This window comes from Typopeltis vanoorti, chromosome 7 (assembly GCF_054136105.1).
Source record: "Typopeltis vanoorti isolate ZY-2024b chromosome 7, IOZ_Tvanoo_1.0, whole genome shotgun sequence".
Lineage (NCBI taxonomy): Eukaryota > Metazoa > Arthropoda > Arachnida > Uropygi > Thelyphonidae > Typopeltis > Typopeltis vanoorti.
In genome coordinates, this window is record NC_143555.1 from 103569562 (window position 1) to 103586129 (window position 16568).

The 16568-nt window shown below is 33.3% G+C and overlaps 1 protein-coding gene across 1 annotated transcript in view; it reads right to left on the bottom strand.

Moving 5' to 3' along the window:
• Positions 1–16568, bottom strand: part of LOC150104925 (adhesion G protein-coupled receptor L4-like) — a 99778-nt gene that overhangs the window by 24661 nt on the left and 58549 nt on the right. Inside the window, exons 14-15 of the mRNA XM_090395088.1 lie at positions 5155–5221; positions 204–270 (exon numbers count right to left, since the gene is read on the bottom strand). Of these exons, the coding sequence (XP_090251214.1) occupies positions 204–270; positions 5155–5221 (134 nt within the window). The remainder of the gene's footprint in view (positions 1–203; positions 271–5154; positions 5222–16568) is intronic.

Here is a 16568-nt window from a genome sequence, read left to right on the forward strand (position 1 = left end):
TAATCAAGAATTCAAATTTAACGTTTAATTATTTAAACTATTAAATTTATAACTAATAAAACAATTAAGCCAATTGAAATATGCTATCTTAACAACTTTCCTTTCCAATCAATAAAATTGAGTATTTTTTTTATTGGAATGAATGATAATTTGCATTTTCTTGTAACGAAAATTAATTTATTGAAAAATGGAAAAATACTTACAATAATTATAGTTAGAGCAGGACCTACGAAGCCCCATATCACTCCGTCCTCGCGCGAAAGCCAACAACTAAACAAACAAACAAAAAAAAAATGGCATTTCAGTATTTTTTAAATAAATAAATGAGCTTTTGATGTAATGAACACACACAAATAGAATTTAACAAACTCCCTAATGAAGCTACCAGATATTAAAGAAACAAAACTTGGTTTATAGTTTTCATGTTTATTACGACAATAAATCCAATTATTTATTTTAAAATATTTACTGTCATAAAGTATTTCTTAACAAGTGCTGTAATTTGATTAAATAAGCTATTAATAATATGATAATAATTATTAATAGCTTATTTATTATTATTAAATAATATATTAATAATAATATCATATCATATCGCATAATCGTACAGTGGAATAGATAAACAAACACATACAAAATCTGGCAAAATGATTTGGATCTATAAATTAATTAAAATAAAAATAACTCATTATATATACTGGAATGAAGGGATATTAGAAGGGCGATTAAAATTAAATTTAAAAAATAAATTAATTAATTAACAGTTGTTGGAGAGTATGTCCGAAGAAGGAAAATGATGACTTTTTGCAAACAGTTACAAGGAATATATGAAAAATTAAATAAAACAGATAATATAATTATAGTTGGAGATTTTAACGCTAGATAGGAATGAAAAAAAATAATAGAAATTTTGGAGAACCTATAGTAAACAAAACTGGAAAGCGACTCATTGATTATATAATATATAATATATAATAATTTACGAATAATGAATACATTCTACAAACAAAAATATACAAGATGTGCAAGAAAACAAAAATCAATAACAGACTACTTTATAGCAAATAAAACAAAAAACAGTAAACCTCTTCCAAGATGTTAAAAATCAAGAGAGAACTAAAATAGATACAGATCATTATTTAGTGCAGACGACATTAAGGCTTCCACCAAATTGGTTTTAAAAAAATACAATAAATGAATAAATAAACGAACTATAGAAACAAAATCTAATTACAAATTAAGACTTTGTAATTAGATTTTGTAATTAGACTAAATAAAAAGTTGGATTTTAAAAGATGGTTAAGCAGTAAAAAAAAAAAAAAAAAAAAAAAAAAACGATTTAAGTATAAAAAATTTATACCAACAGAAGATTGATAACTATTTAGAAAACATACAAGAAAATGCAGACATCAAGAAAGAATGGAATAATATAAAATAGATTATTACATCAGCAACATATGAAAGTCTAGAATACACAAAAATATCATATATGGGACAATGAAATAAAAACAATAATTGAAAATAAAAAGTTGGATTTTAAAAGATGGTTAAGCAGTAAAAAAAAAAAAAAGATGAATATAAAAAAAAATGAGTAATAGCCTAAAGCAGTGGCGCACCCAGAGGGGGGGCCAAGGGGACAGGGCACCCCCAAAGAAAAGGAAAAAAACACTAGAAAAATTTCCAAAAATCTTTTCCTAATTAAAATAATTTTTTTTTTTAATTTATGTTGTGTGCTACTTATGAATTAGCGATCACTGCAGATGCTCAGTTATAGGTCATATGCGATGTGTAGTGTGTATTCGCAAAACGTCTACTCAACTCGGCCCCCCCCCCCCCCCCGAAAGGTTAAATTCTGAGTGCTCGGTCCCCTCCAAGATTAAATCCTGAGTGCGCCACTGGCCTAAAGAGAAACGGGAAATTTTTGTTTCGTGCCTAGAAAATGATATATACAAAATAAGACCCAATGTCTATAAAACACTAAAGCTCTTGAATGGAGATAAAAAAAAAAAACTACAAATATAAATTGTGAAGTAGATATTTAAAATAATTTCACTAAAAACTTACAAATGTTCTAAATGATTTAATAACAATGAAAGAATTGAAGGACAACATAAATAAAATAAAAAATGGTACATGATCAGCAGGAGAAGGTGGAATGAACTCCGGACTGAGTATACATTTGCTGGGAAAAAATTCTTTATCGATTAATAAAATTTTTAAATAAAATATATAGAAATGTTTCATTCCAGTAGAATGGAATACAAGTATAGTGTATATAAAAAGGGGGGGGGGTAAAAGAAAACCTGATAATTACAGAAGTATTAGTTTATTGAATATATCTACCAAATATATAGTGAAAAATACTATTAGAATGTCAAAATGGATTTAGAAAAGGGCGCTCTACAAGAAGTGCAGCTTTTTGTTCAAACTACTTATAGAGAAAATAATATAATTTAATATAGAAACTCATCTTTTGTTTAGAGATTATGAAAAAGCATTTGACAAAGTAAAAAGATATATACTGTTTGATATATTACAAAGAATAAATATACCTAATATTTTACTAGATGCAATATTGAATATATACAAAGATAATGAAATAAAAATAAATGGGAAAAAAGTCTGAAAAGAAACTATAAACCAAAGAGTAAGACAAGGATGTCTCTGTCTCTAACACTTTTTAATATTTTTATTAATGAAATATTAATACAGTGGAGCACTTTAAATAACCCAGTTACAGAAATTTCCCAGAATAACAAAATAAATACGCTATTATTTGCAGATGATCAGGTGATAATATCAGATAAAAAAGACAATTTACAAAGAGTAATATATAATTTAAACGTTATAGTAGAACAGTCTGGAATAAAAATATCCATAGATAAACTAAAACAATGGCATTTTGTGGACAAACTCTAGTTTGAAGTAAAATAATTATTAATAATAAAATAATAGAACAGATAAATACTCTCAATTATCTTGGATGTAAACTATCATATGAAGGAGAAAAAAAACATGAAATTAAAAACTTCAAAATTTTTTACAGATTATAGGCCTGATAAATAGAACACTCAATCCAAATATTTTACAAAAGAAACATCCATGAAAATATACGAGACAACACCTTAGCAGTGCCTACATTATTATATGGCAGTGAAATTTGGGCAATAAACAAACAAGATAAACAAAGAATAAAAACAAGCGAAATGAGATTCATGAGAAGAACTGCAAAATATACATTATTAGACAAAAAAAAAAGAACAAGATGTTTTAAAAGAATTAAAAATAAAATCAATAGAAGAAAAAAAAATAAACAGTTGCAAACGAAATTGGATAGAACATGTAAACCGAATGGCCAACAGCCGATATCCAAAACAAATAATAAAATATTAGGAAGAAAATGCCGGTAGACCTCAAAAGAGGATATTAGACTGAAAATGGAACAGATCAACATGATCTATATCCGTATTTCTTCTTCTTCTTCTTCTTCTTCTTATTATTATTAATAGGGCAGCGCAGCTAGATTCCGATTTTAAGTCTAAACATATGAAAAATAAAGTTCAGAAAAAAATCATACGTGAAAATTGTGATGGAATTAAAATTAAATATTTATTAATTAATACAGCTAACAAAATCGAAACAACCAAACATCAGAATGCGAATACCTTACCTCGAGAGAGAGAGAGAGAGAGAGAGAGAGAGAGAGAGAGAGGCGAAAAACATTTCAACTCCTCCAACGACGATCAAAATAAAATACAGATTAATGCCGTTAAGATTTGCGAAATATATTTTCCATAATGAAACGGAATCAGAACTTTTTAAATTTTCTTTTAATAAAAAATTATTTTAGTAACAAGGGGAAAATACAATAAAAACCTACTTGTTTCAATTCCTGACTCCTTTTAAAGGGTTTCTGTGCTATTTTGCATGGAATTCGTGGTTTAGTGTCGCATATCAGAATATAATAACAATAGCTTTAAATCTATCTGACCATATAAACATTGCTATACGCTCTACTGAGCATGCGTTGAATCATGAAAGGAATTACGATACAATTTTGATAGCTTCTCTGGAAGCACTAAATTTCTCTCGGTCCCAGAGAATGAACTGTACTGTGCCAAGAAAACTGAATGTCTACGAGATGCTATTCCGCCCAATATTAGGGAAAATATGCTAATCAGTTTACTATGTCCTTTCAGTAGAAGCCTGTTGTCGAGAATGCAAATGAGTGTGAAACGAATATCAAAGGAGCAATGTAGTCATTTGAGGTGGTGGTCCTTTGCATTATAACTGCTTCCTTACAATTTGAGAGGGTTGTTATGGTACATGTATCACCTAAGGTGTCAGATCTATAGAACGAAGGCATTTACAGGCGCCAATGGGAGAGTTTCCGTTCAGGGTAATGTTTATTATAAATTAATAATTAATTAAGAGATGAAAGCTTAGGATATAAATGCCTTACAAAAAAAAGTAAATAAACGTCAGTACAGTAACGGATTGTAGGCAGCGGATATAGGAGAGGAGGAACGATTGCCACGCCCTCTCTAGAATTCAAAGGAAAATAATATTGTGAATTTTAAGTTTAATAAAAAAATAAGCTTATATAAATTCTTTTTAAAAAATTATAATATACAGCTAAACTTGAAATAACTGTACTAATGGGGAATAAATGAATTATATGAATAGATTTAAAAATATTAATATTTTTTATGTCCAAATATTTGTAATTTTCCAAAAACTAAACCTGGATCCACTATCGATTATAAAACTGCGTGGCTTTGTATCGGGCGAATGAGATGACCTTGAGAAAGCAAGACGGTTAAAAACGTTGCGTAGCAGTTACATGCGGGGGTGACAGTGATATGCGAAGACGACACTCCTACATACTGGAGTAAAGAAATAACGACATCCGTCAATTAAAAAAATGCAGTTTTAGGATTGTAACTGGGCCAGTAGAATTGTTTTCAGATTCTCTGTTGAACAAGGCCCTAGCGGAGGAAGTCGGAACCGTGCTTGCGTATAGCGAATTAAGCGCCCTCTGTGGGCTGGTTTTAGTATCAACTATGATGAGAGAGTGGTTCTTCCCAGAGAAATTTCGAAATTGATGTAATTTATCTAATACCATCCTGCATATTAAACAATCATTTAACTTACAATTTATCAACTCCATAACCTCCAGGCTTTATAGCAGCCGTGATGATTGTAACGATTAATGGGAAACCTGCAAATGAAAAGAATTTTTCATTTAGCATAACTAATACGTTAAAATGAATAACATCACTTTCAATTATTATAATCAGATATGAGTGTAATAATTAATAATGAAATAAACACATCAGGAGCTGATGAAGTCGCTTAAATTTGGACTCAATTTAATGTCGTAAATAAAGGTTATTAAAATCCATTATTCCTTCATTGCCAAATAATTGAAACTTCAAAGTTCAAACTGACCAGAGAGTTTATTAGAATACAACCTTCAGCATATGTGTTGCCTTGGTACTGCGCAAATGAAAAGAAGCGAAGGAACTCTATTCAAAAGCCCGTAAGTTCACCTCCTCTTTGTTTATCAATTATAAACCGTGCAGTGACGGAGAGTTCATTAATGGAAAATACAAGTTGCTAACAGTTCAAAACATTTGCCAGGTCAGTGAAGATTTGATACAATTTGATATTGTAGCCATAAAGTTGAAACTTAAAAAAAAGTTTCAAAATTTAGTGCAATACCAAGGCAACTCTAACGCTAAGAGCTACATTCTCATAAGCTTCCTGCTAAATTTTGAAACTTTTTTTTAAGTTTCAACTTTATGGCTATGAAAGAATAATGGATTGATTTTACTATAATTTATATTTATAATTTAGATCTAATTATTAATTAGACATAATTAGGACTAGGTTTAAGTCTAATGCGAAATGTATATATTTATTATATAGATTTTGTATTAGACAGATTTTATATATTTATTTTATACGTTTATTTTTAGAATATGTGCGACAATGCATTCTTTTCAATTTCCTTTCTGATAGTCTACTATTATTATCATCATAACACAATCATCATCATTATCCTAGATGAGCCTTTGACTCCATGCGGTCTTAGAGTAATAGTAATAATAACTAAATATTTTCTATATTCTTGTTTCTAGAAGAGTAACTGGAAGTCCCGGTAAACTATTTTACTCATCCTCCCTCCTTCCCAACGCATACACATCACAACCGGTGACGATCATCGAGCTTAAAGTATCGCTTTTTAGTACTCACCCTACAACTGTCATAATTTTCCATCCAAAAAAAAAAAAAAAACTTTAATTTCCTTGCAGAAAACATCCATAATAAAAAATTCTAACACTTTTTTCAAAAATTAAATTACTGGCTACAGTTCTATTTCGAAGAGTCCGTGCCAAAATAAAATGTATGCTCAGCTTATGCTGAAAATAAAAGCATATCCAACTCATAAAATATGTTTAGTTTTTTTTTTTTTTTTTGTCTTGCGTCCTGCCACAAATATGTTAGCCCTTTTCCCTTTCACCTTGCAATATGTACGCAACAAGCAACCTAAGCAACAAACGTATCAAAAACGGAACAGTGCTATTTCGATAAAGTTGTGCGTGCCATTGTTGCAATTATCATGAGAGACGATAAAAAGTTCTCTGCTGATCAATAATAACTTGACCATTATAACAAACCTCTTCAGTGCTAGATTACATGAAAAAAACTCAATCATTCCCTTATTTGCCATAGATCCTATAATCATTAAAAAGTGCAATTTTCAAACACGTGTATCGAAAATTGAAGGCCATTGATTGCTCATGTCAACCAGTTTGCAAAGAATTGAATGTAAAATACAAAAGTTGAATTGACTATGAAAATTATTTTATGTTGTCTGGTCCTCAACTTTTATCGTTAATAAAATGGGAGAATAAATAAGGTCACATCTGGAATTTATTGATGGTCGTAGGATTGGAATGGCTCTCTTTGGCCGGAGTTCCAACTGCATTCTTTGTAGCGTACAACTTCAAAGTAATAAATCTATTAACAAAAGGAAAGGTTTATGACTTCTTTCTCGCTGCTGGATGTAATCGTTTTATCGGCTGATTAACTTTATTTTCTCGGCATACTTACCGGACTAATCTGCTAATGCTTATACATTTTCACATACATGTTTACTACTGCTGAATTTTGACTTCGTTTTTAGCCATTTTTAACTTTATGGCGCTGTCGACAGGGTCATTTAAGCACTCGGAAATATTGAAAGAGACTCCACGATTTGGTCCGTGTGCGACAAACATGCTCCACATATGTCGCTGTAATAAATCTGATTCCAATGAAACTTATATTTGAATCTTTTCCTATCTTCACATGCTGCGTAAAAAATCTAACTTAAAATTAAAAGACTCTCCCAGATACAACTGCTAACAACATAAATTTTAATTGGTAATTCACCACTTGTTACGTACATGCATATTCTTAACTGCGCACGCGTCCTGAAGCAAATATTGCACGAAAACTTAACATACTGTAATTTATTGAGCATGATTGGTGCAAAATTGGGACAATCCCGAGATAGTTTACACAGAATACCGTGCTATTACTATAGCACGTTGAAATTCGCGCCAAATAGTTCTGGTGTTTGTGAACAAATTGCTGCATCACAGCAGTGTGTAAACAATCTGTGACGCAGAGTGCGTTACTCTTTTCGTCATACATGGCTGCTCATCGTGTAAGTAAGTCAACATTTCACTTCCGTTGTATTATTGTTCATTCATATCGCAACCGCAACATGTATGAGATTACGGAAAATGTTCAAAAGCACTTATTTTAACGAGAGTGCTGTCATTAAAACTTAATAAGCTTACTATATTTAGGAAGCAAAACAGAAACACCCATGAGTACCTTCTGTGTGAACCGACAGTAAATTTTAGTTCATTAACAATTAAATTTAACGAAGTTGTTTTCAATCTTTTATTTGAATAAAATATATATTTCTTTCTTCGTGTATATATTATTAAATTAAACGGATTTAGTTCTGAAAAACATAAATAAATTTTTTAAATTTAATTTTTCTAAACGATTATTTCATTATATAAGCTATTTTTAAAGATAATTAAACTTTTATTATATTTACAGTGTTAGAAAATTTTGCCTCGGTGATGTTAAAAGTTATTATTTACAGCTGTTAACTGCTGTAATATATTACAAATGCACCTTTATTTTATTTAAAAAATATAACTGTAGACAAGTTAATGATAAACCATTATCATCCTCCGTTCACATATTAGACCCAATAATCTGTCACAGCCAAATAAGTCTCCAGTCATATACCGAGATCTAAGATAGGCTAATTCAATCCTCCTTGATTTCAAATTCTATTCAGGGCAAGTTTGTGTGTGTGTGTGTGTGTGTGTGTGTGTGTGTGTGTGTGTGTGTGTGTGTGTGTGTGTGTAGTCAAACTATTCAACAAGAGATACTGTATGTCTCTATATATAATAATATTTTTATGGGCGTCCTGCCCACAAACAGCGAGACTGTGAACCCTTCCGAAAAATGCGTTCAAAAGACATCCGTACTTCATAAAGGAAACATGAAAAATAGTCTTTTTCAAGGAATTTCAGGGTTTTTTCAAGCTTCCACGGCTTAAATCAAACAATTCTTACACTTACGAGGACTGCATTGTTTAAAACTTGAATTTTTAGGGTAATATAAAAATGTCTCTCTCTAATTTGCACCCGAGAGATTTGTACTTTTTATTTTCATCAGAGAGAGAGAAAAAAAAACGTTTGTCCCAGTACGTAGGTGCTCTCAAATAATGATACAATTTTTAACTCTTCATTTATTATACAATGTATTTCTTGGGATCAAGGAGCTTATAAAAATCGAAATAAGAAGACTCTCCATTTTTGTTTTTTGACAGTGTTGAATTCTGCAGTTCTGTTATTTCAATTTCGGTTCATAATTTTCTGCATGGTGTCTTCTCCCTGGTGCATGACACCAGAGTGTACAGTGGAATTGGAAATGATCACTGTTTAGTCTTGAGTAGGATGAAATTGAATTTCATATTGAAAAAAGAACATGTAAGAAAGTTTTGAAGCGAATAAAAGTTGAGCAGCTCTCAGATGTGAACTGGAGACTAAAATACACAAAGATTATTGAAGAAAAAATGAAAGAGTTTGAGAACAGGAACCAAACCTTGGTGATTCAGAATAATTACTTTGAAGAAAACGCTGATTTATTCTGCCAGAGAGGTATGCGGTGATGTTGTCTGTAAAGATAGAAAAATCAGAACTCCATGGTGGACACAGGAAATTAAAGAGGCAGTGAAAGAAAAGAAAAAACATATTAAAAGTTTCTGGCAAATAAGTCAGCTTGTACTCTTAGAAAATACAGAGACAAATGTAAGAAAGCTAAATACTGTAAAACTAGCTAAACAAAAGTCATGGGAGGACTTTGGCAAGAACATAGAAAATTAATATCAAGAAGGCGACAAGATATTCTGGAGGATGTTGAGGTTCAGAAATGGAGGAAAGAGTGATGATGTAAAAGGAATTAGAGATGATAAAGATGACATGAAAAATGGAGAAAAAGATATCCTTGAAGTATGGAATAATTACTTTGAAAAATTGCTAAATGAAACAATTAGTGATAGCACAGTGGTAAAAACACTGACCAGGAATGCACCCAGGAATACATAACACAGGAGCCATTACATATGACAGAACTAGAGCCAGCACACTATCTAATCACTTTCTGAATTCTGCTCAACCAATGATCTGGAACAAATCAGAAAACATTTTTAGGTTCTACGATGAGCTGATTAACAGAAACTGTCATCAATCCGGTCCATCTTAATACTAACCTTAGCTGTTCACTTGCTAACTGTTCAGTGTTCAGCTATCCAACTTTGGCGTACACAAGATCATGCCCGCGTGAACGTACTCTGCGTGAACGTTCTGGATGCTGTAGTATTGTTATACCATGGCATCCAGAGAATGCAAGTTTATATATATATACAGTAGACTCTCGACTATCCGGCCTAATGTGGCGGAAGGGCAGGCCGGATAACACAAAAGCCGGATAGGCCGGAGTTCTAGGCCTACCTTCTCCAACTGTATTTTTCCCAAGTCCTACCTCCGAAGCAATAGATTTTGCTGTTACCCCAGAGTCTAGTCGCTTTATAGCGCGTAGTTTCTCCGTCATAGTCACTACAACTTTTTTTCGTTTATATATATATATATATATATATATATATATATATATATATATATATATATATATATATATACAGGGTGTTCGGGATAAATTTGACAGTTTCGTAAGGAAAAAGAAAATCTTCTTTGTATCTATTAAATTTAATGAATTGACAAAAAAACATTACAGGCAGAGTTAATTACAATACTATCAACAAGATTTACTCAAAATAACCACCATTAGCATCGATCACAGCTTCAATTCTGCTTCGGAACCTCGAACAAGCTGATGCTACAGTCTCCCTGGGAAGGGTCGCAAAAACTGTTTTAATTTTATCCATTAACTGGGCTTTTGTATTACTGGAAGTGCGATTGGTGTCTTTTTCAACTGCGCCCCATACAAAATAATCCATGGGGTTAAGGTCTGGGGAGTTTGGAGGCCAAACATTTGGACTGGTGAAGTCGTAGAAATTTTCAGACAACCATTTTTGACTTTTCCCAGAGGTGTGGCAAGGGGCCGAATCCTGCTGCCATACATACGGCCTACCATTGGCTACCCTTGTTATCCAGGGCTTGACTACAGTTAGCAACTCCACGAACAAAGCCCGAATTCCAATGCCAGGGTTCTTCAACACCTGTTCCTGCAGATTTGCGAGGAATTCTGCTGTACGAACGCAATCAGATCGTCTGCTAGGGATCTTTCTTCTTGCTACATCCTCGTAGTCACCATTGCAAGTCTCTAGTTCATGCCTGATTGTTTTTACTGTATTCAGGGAGCATTGGGCAGCAGTCGTAATATCCTTATTTTGATGGCGGGCACGAATCATCATGATACAAGTTATTCTCTTCCATGATTCAGGTGGCTTCCAGCTATCCATCCTTTCTGACATCTTGTATATGAATGAAGAAGGGTCCAAACTTTTAAATGAAGAGAAGTGTGTGTTAATACATGTAACTTACGGAAAAATATAATTAATTATAAATATGTCAAATTTATCCCGAACACCCTGTATATATATATATATATGCGTCTCACATGTTCTTTCATACGCAACTCAATGGATTTCTCAATTTGACCCAAATAGGACACCAAAGACTCATGGATTCTTTATTATTATTATTATTATTTGACACTTCCAGGGAGTGACGACCCATCGAGGGAGAGTGTGCCAACAGCATCGAACGATTGATCCTTCCTCCCAACTAGTAATCGGGCTCAAACTTGCTTAACTTTTTGCGTGAGCCATTAATAGCAGAGGCTCTACCAATCGACCAACCTTTGCTGGCAAAGGCTGTTAGGTTGTTTTGTTTCGGTTTAGGTGCACCGAATAAGCGTCGGAGTTTGAAAAGAGGAGTAAAAGATGCGTAAGAAGAACTAATCCAAAGAGGTAAGGTGGCATTTAAACAGAATGGAAGAGGAAAGGTTAAAAACAAACAAACAGGTGTTTGATGCCAAGACGGCAGGCAAAAGACCTTAAGGAAGACCAAGCAAAATCTGCATCAATCGATGCAGTTAGAAGTGCTTTAACTCCTGACAAATAGCAGATTAAATTGGAGCAAAATTATGTAGTGCTATCACAGTGGGCTCTACACTCTTTAAGGGTATATCAGGAAGCTGATGCTAACGATTATCGGTGGGTGGTGTGAAGAACTCCATGGAAAAAAGACGGGAAGCTGGCTACCATATCCATATATATTCTGAGAATTAATTTTTCTCATGCCTGCTCACAGTGCCATCTATCGGCTCTCATTGAAACTTATGCTAATATTATACTGCCAGTTGTCTCATAATTATTCTATGATAATACAAAAGATAAAGATAATAATAATAATAATAATAATAATAATAATTAAGAATACAAAATATCCATTATGAACTGTTGATTGTTTCGTACTTTCTCAAAAAGTACGAAACCATTAACATTATGGTTTTTTTTTTTTTCAAATCTGAAGAATTTTTTAAATCCTTATTTTCATCAGTGACGTATTTGTTTTCAACTTATACACAAAGGACATTTACAGCATACTTTACTTAGTCATTTAATGTAAGCATATTGATATAATAATATGCAAACATCATCATCATCATCATTGTTAACATTACACACGCATCAACTCTGCAGATATCAATCCGGATCGTTAATTATCCACAATCCCAGAATCACACATTTGTATTAAGATTGTACTAACAAACTACCAATTCTCTGGAAGATATATTGAACATCATAACAAATTTTGTATTATTGTCCGCTAAATTATTCCAAGTAAAATATGTGGTACCAATCAATACTAAAACACATCTACAGAGTAGACCATAAGTCATGAAGGGGGTTTAAACATCCAATAACTTTTTTTTATTAATTATTTCATTCACTTTTTTGTTATAATGAAATACAAAATCTGATTTTTTTAAAATTAGTTATCAAAAACCACATCATGTAAATGCCTTCCCTTTTCGACTTCACAAAGACGGGCCCTTTCTACGGCATGTTGCATGATAGTTGATAATGTTTCTGGCTGCAACGCGCTAATTTCTGCACGAATATTGGGAAGAACTATCAGAAATGAAGCCGGTGTCGCGGCTTTGCAAGAAGATGACTTGAATCAACTGGCTAAATGGACAAGTGATCGGGGTTACCAGTTTAATGTTGTAAAGTGTAAAGGTTTAAAATTTGGGAAGCAAAGATGGAATGCAGAGTATGCAATTGATGGCAATATCTTGGAAGAAGTGGTGAAGATGAGGAATCTTGGAGTAATTGTGGATAAAGACTTAAAACTTCGAAGACACATTGCTAGAATCGTGAAGACAGGACAAAGGATTATGGCAATAATGGTTGTAAAAGTAAGGATGTTATGGTTCCACTACATTAGGCCACGTATGGACTGTTGTGCACAGATTTAGTCACCTGATTTTCAAAAGAATGAAAAGATATTAGAAAAGGTCCAGAGACGATTGACTAAGATGGTTCCGATCTCTGGAATGTTGAATATGAGGACAGATTGAGGAAATGTAAATTACAAAGACTAGTGCATAGGAGGAGGAGGATGAGGGATGATATGATTGTGACATATAAGTTATTATGGAGTTATTACCGGATTAATGTGGATGATGTTTTACGTAGAATGGAGAAGAATACAAAGAAAACAAGAGGTCATTCGTTGAAGCTATATAAGGAAAATGTGAGCAAAGAGGGGGGGGGTAGATTTTTTGAATAGAGAGTGGTGGGTGACTGGAATGCTTTGCCTGAGAGTGTTGTGAATGCTGAGATGGTGAATTAAGGCACGATATGATAAACTGTGTGTCATAGTGGGACCTCCCACAATGAGTCACTTGACTCCATGAAGGTCTGTGATAATAATAATAATAATAATAATAATAATAATAATGATAATAATAATGTTCTCCTTCAGCTATTGTTTGTGTGGGGATTTTTTACATACACCTTTTCCTTCAGGTAACCCCATAGGAAAAAGTCGGGAGCCGTCAGATCTGGAGAACGTAATGGCCAATTAATTATAGATCTTACAATTGATTTGTGGCTCTAGCGGTTGTGGACAGCGAAAAATCTCCAAAAAATGACTAAATATTTAAAACACTTCGTGACTTATGGGCTACCCTATGATATCTGTGAAAAAAATGCGAAAATACGGTCTAATCGTCCACACTGACACTGTAAACAGACACCTGTTAATATTAGAGAGATTGCACAGAAGAATTCTTTCCACAGTACATCGGAGACTGAATATACGCCGATGGTTCACGAACAATTCATCGCAGACAATTCATCGTGAGAAAATTGTCGCGGGGGAAAATTCATTGCAGGAAAAATCATCGCAGAAAAAATCATCGCTGAAAGCGTTATTCGCTAGAAAATTGAAGTCAGTTTGGTTTAACACGTGTTATGTAAGGTGTGTGATATTTGATAATATATTTTAACTGAGAGATACCGCGAACTCCGATGTCAGTATAGTATTGGTTTAGTTATTTTTTTTATTTGTTTCTTTTTTTTTTTTTCAATAATTTCTAGATTGTATCTGAAAATAAATAAACCATCATGTATTATATTTGTAGTGTTTTTTTTTGTTTTTGTTTTTTTATCGCATTTCAGCACATACTAGTAATGAATGTATCTCTCGGATACATGAGACCTAAACTGCAATTTTTTCGATCGCGACTTCCCCATTGGTACCTTCTTTAACCCTGGGTTAAAGAAGGTACTTATCCATAATTGAAATACCGTACGTACTCGCATATAACTCTCACCCCTGATTTTACTTTTCGAAAAAAAAAAAATTAAAACGTTTCGGATATACCTCGCACATGAAAAAAAGCTTAAACACGTGCACGTTGGGGCAATAGTAACTGCTCCCGTGGTAATCAACACCCCTTCCCCAATAGCCACTATATTGCAGAGGCAATAAAAACAATTACTTTTATTATGCCAGTAAATAAGGTATGAGCAATCTGTGTAATATATTTCTGAACAAATAGTGTAATTAGAGACAACTTGGATAAAAACGACACTAATGAATGAATCGCATGTACTCTCATACAGAAACTATGCTGTATAGACCATATGGCAAACAAGGTATCTAACTAAAAACTATTGTTATTAATTAGATGTGTGTGAGTTCGCAAAGCAACAATGAAATTCAACCGAACGTGTTAAAATTAGTAAAAGTGTTAAAACTAAGTAATATATATGTATATATATATATATAATGAATGTTATGGCAGTTTCACATATGGAATTCGGTTGAAGAGAGTTAGCATCTCAACTCAACTGGTGGCTTGCTTTTATCTTCCGATCGCGCGATCTTTTGTTAATACCGCACGAATTATTAATTCATGTCATTGTATAACCTGTATAATTTTGTATAACCTGTATTACCGGTGCATAAAAAATTCCGGAACCGGGAGAGCCCCGGCTGAATTTAACCACTGGTTCCCGGAGTATGAAAGCTGCTGTTTCCCTACTATGTTGAAGCCGCTACTGTGAATATATTCCTGCTTAGATATTTGAAAGTGAAGTTCTGCACTGGAAATTTCGAATTAAACAGTTTTATGTCACGTGTTCTCAGAAGTCCGATCCCCGATATTTTTTTTCTTTTGATGAGTGTTTAAAAGTTCGAAATTTAAGAACCAATTTATAAATTAATTACAATTATTGCACGATGCCTCCGTAATTTATTTTAAGCGAGAAGATGAAGCGTAAATTGAGCGATAATGGTCGTTTATTTATAAAAAACAAAAGAATATGAAGAAAATATTTTTTGGAAATGTGATCGCTTTCAAAAAATGCATTGCCATGCGCGTATTCATACAACTGACGACAACGTTATCAAACGAATTAACCAGCATAATCATGCTGGTAACATGGCGCCGGTTGAAGCAGCGAAGCTACTTAATGAGATTAAAGATCGAGCCCGTACAACTAGCGATGGAACTCATCGTATTATCACGGGAGAATACACAAAAATATCTCCTGTCGTCATCGGCCAAATGCCGAGCAATGCCTTCTTTCTCCCTCACTATCCTATCCCAGTTCTGCAACAATTAATATTCCATCTACAGAGCCTGTAGTAAGAAAGAATATAATTAACTTTATACGTACATTCTTTTAAAAAAATATTTTTTCACATATATCCGCGATGAATTTTCGTGCGATTAAATTTCCAGCGATGAATTTTTCCTCGTGATAAAAAGCGTCCATGATGAATTTTCCTCCGCGATGAATAGTCTTCGAGATGAATTTTCTCCTCGATGAATGTCGGCAATCAATTTTCCCGCGATGAACTGTCCGGACACGAAACCAACTTTGGAACAACAAGACACATCACCTAAGCACAGAAGACCAGTCAATATGGAAAGTTATTAGGTCGCTTCGCTTAAAGCACAATACACTCCCTCCAATCAAAGGTGAATACAGAATAGCCTATTAAGATGAAGAAAAAGCAGAAGCCTTTGCAGATAGCTTGAAAAATCAATGCAACCCCAACTATGCCCAAGTAGACTAAAACTTCATAAGAAAATCCACACTCAAGTGCGCAAAATAACTCAGAACACCAAATCCCAGTCCAACAACAAACCCATATCGCCAGCAAAAATATACCAAATTATAATTAAAAAACCACTCAATGCCAAGAAGAATCCGGACCCGGAAGGAATCACGAACAAGGCGCTCAAGCTGCTCCCATGCAAAGGCAGTATGCATCTAGTGGCCATCACCAATGACATCCTACTGCTAAATCACTACCCAGAACCGTGGAAACTCATAGACGTCTTCCTAATTCCAAAACCAGGGAAAGACACACAATTTCCACAGAACTATCGACCCATCAGCCTACTATCATGCGTACGCAAGATAGCCGAACGAGTAATACTTG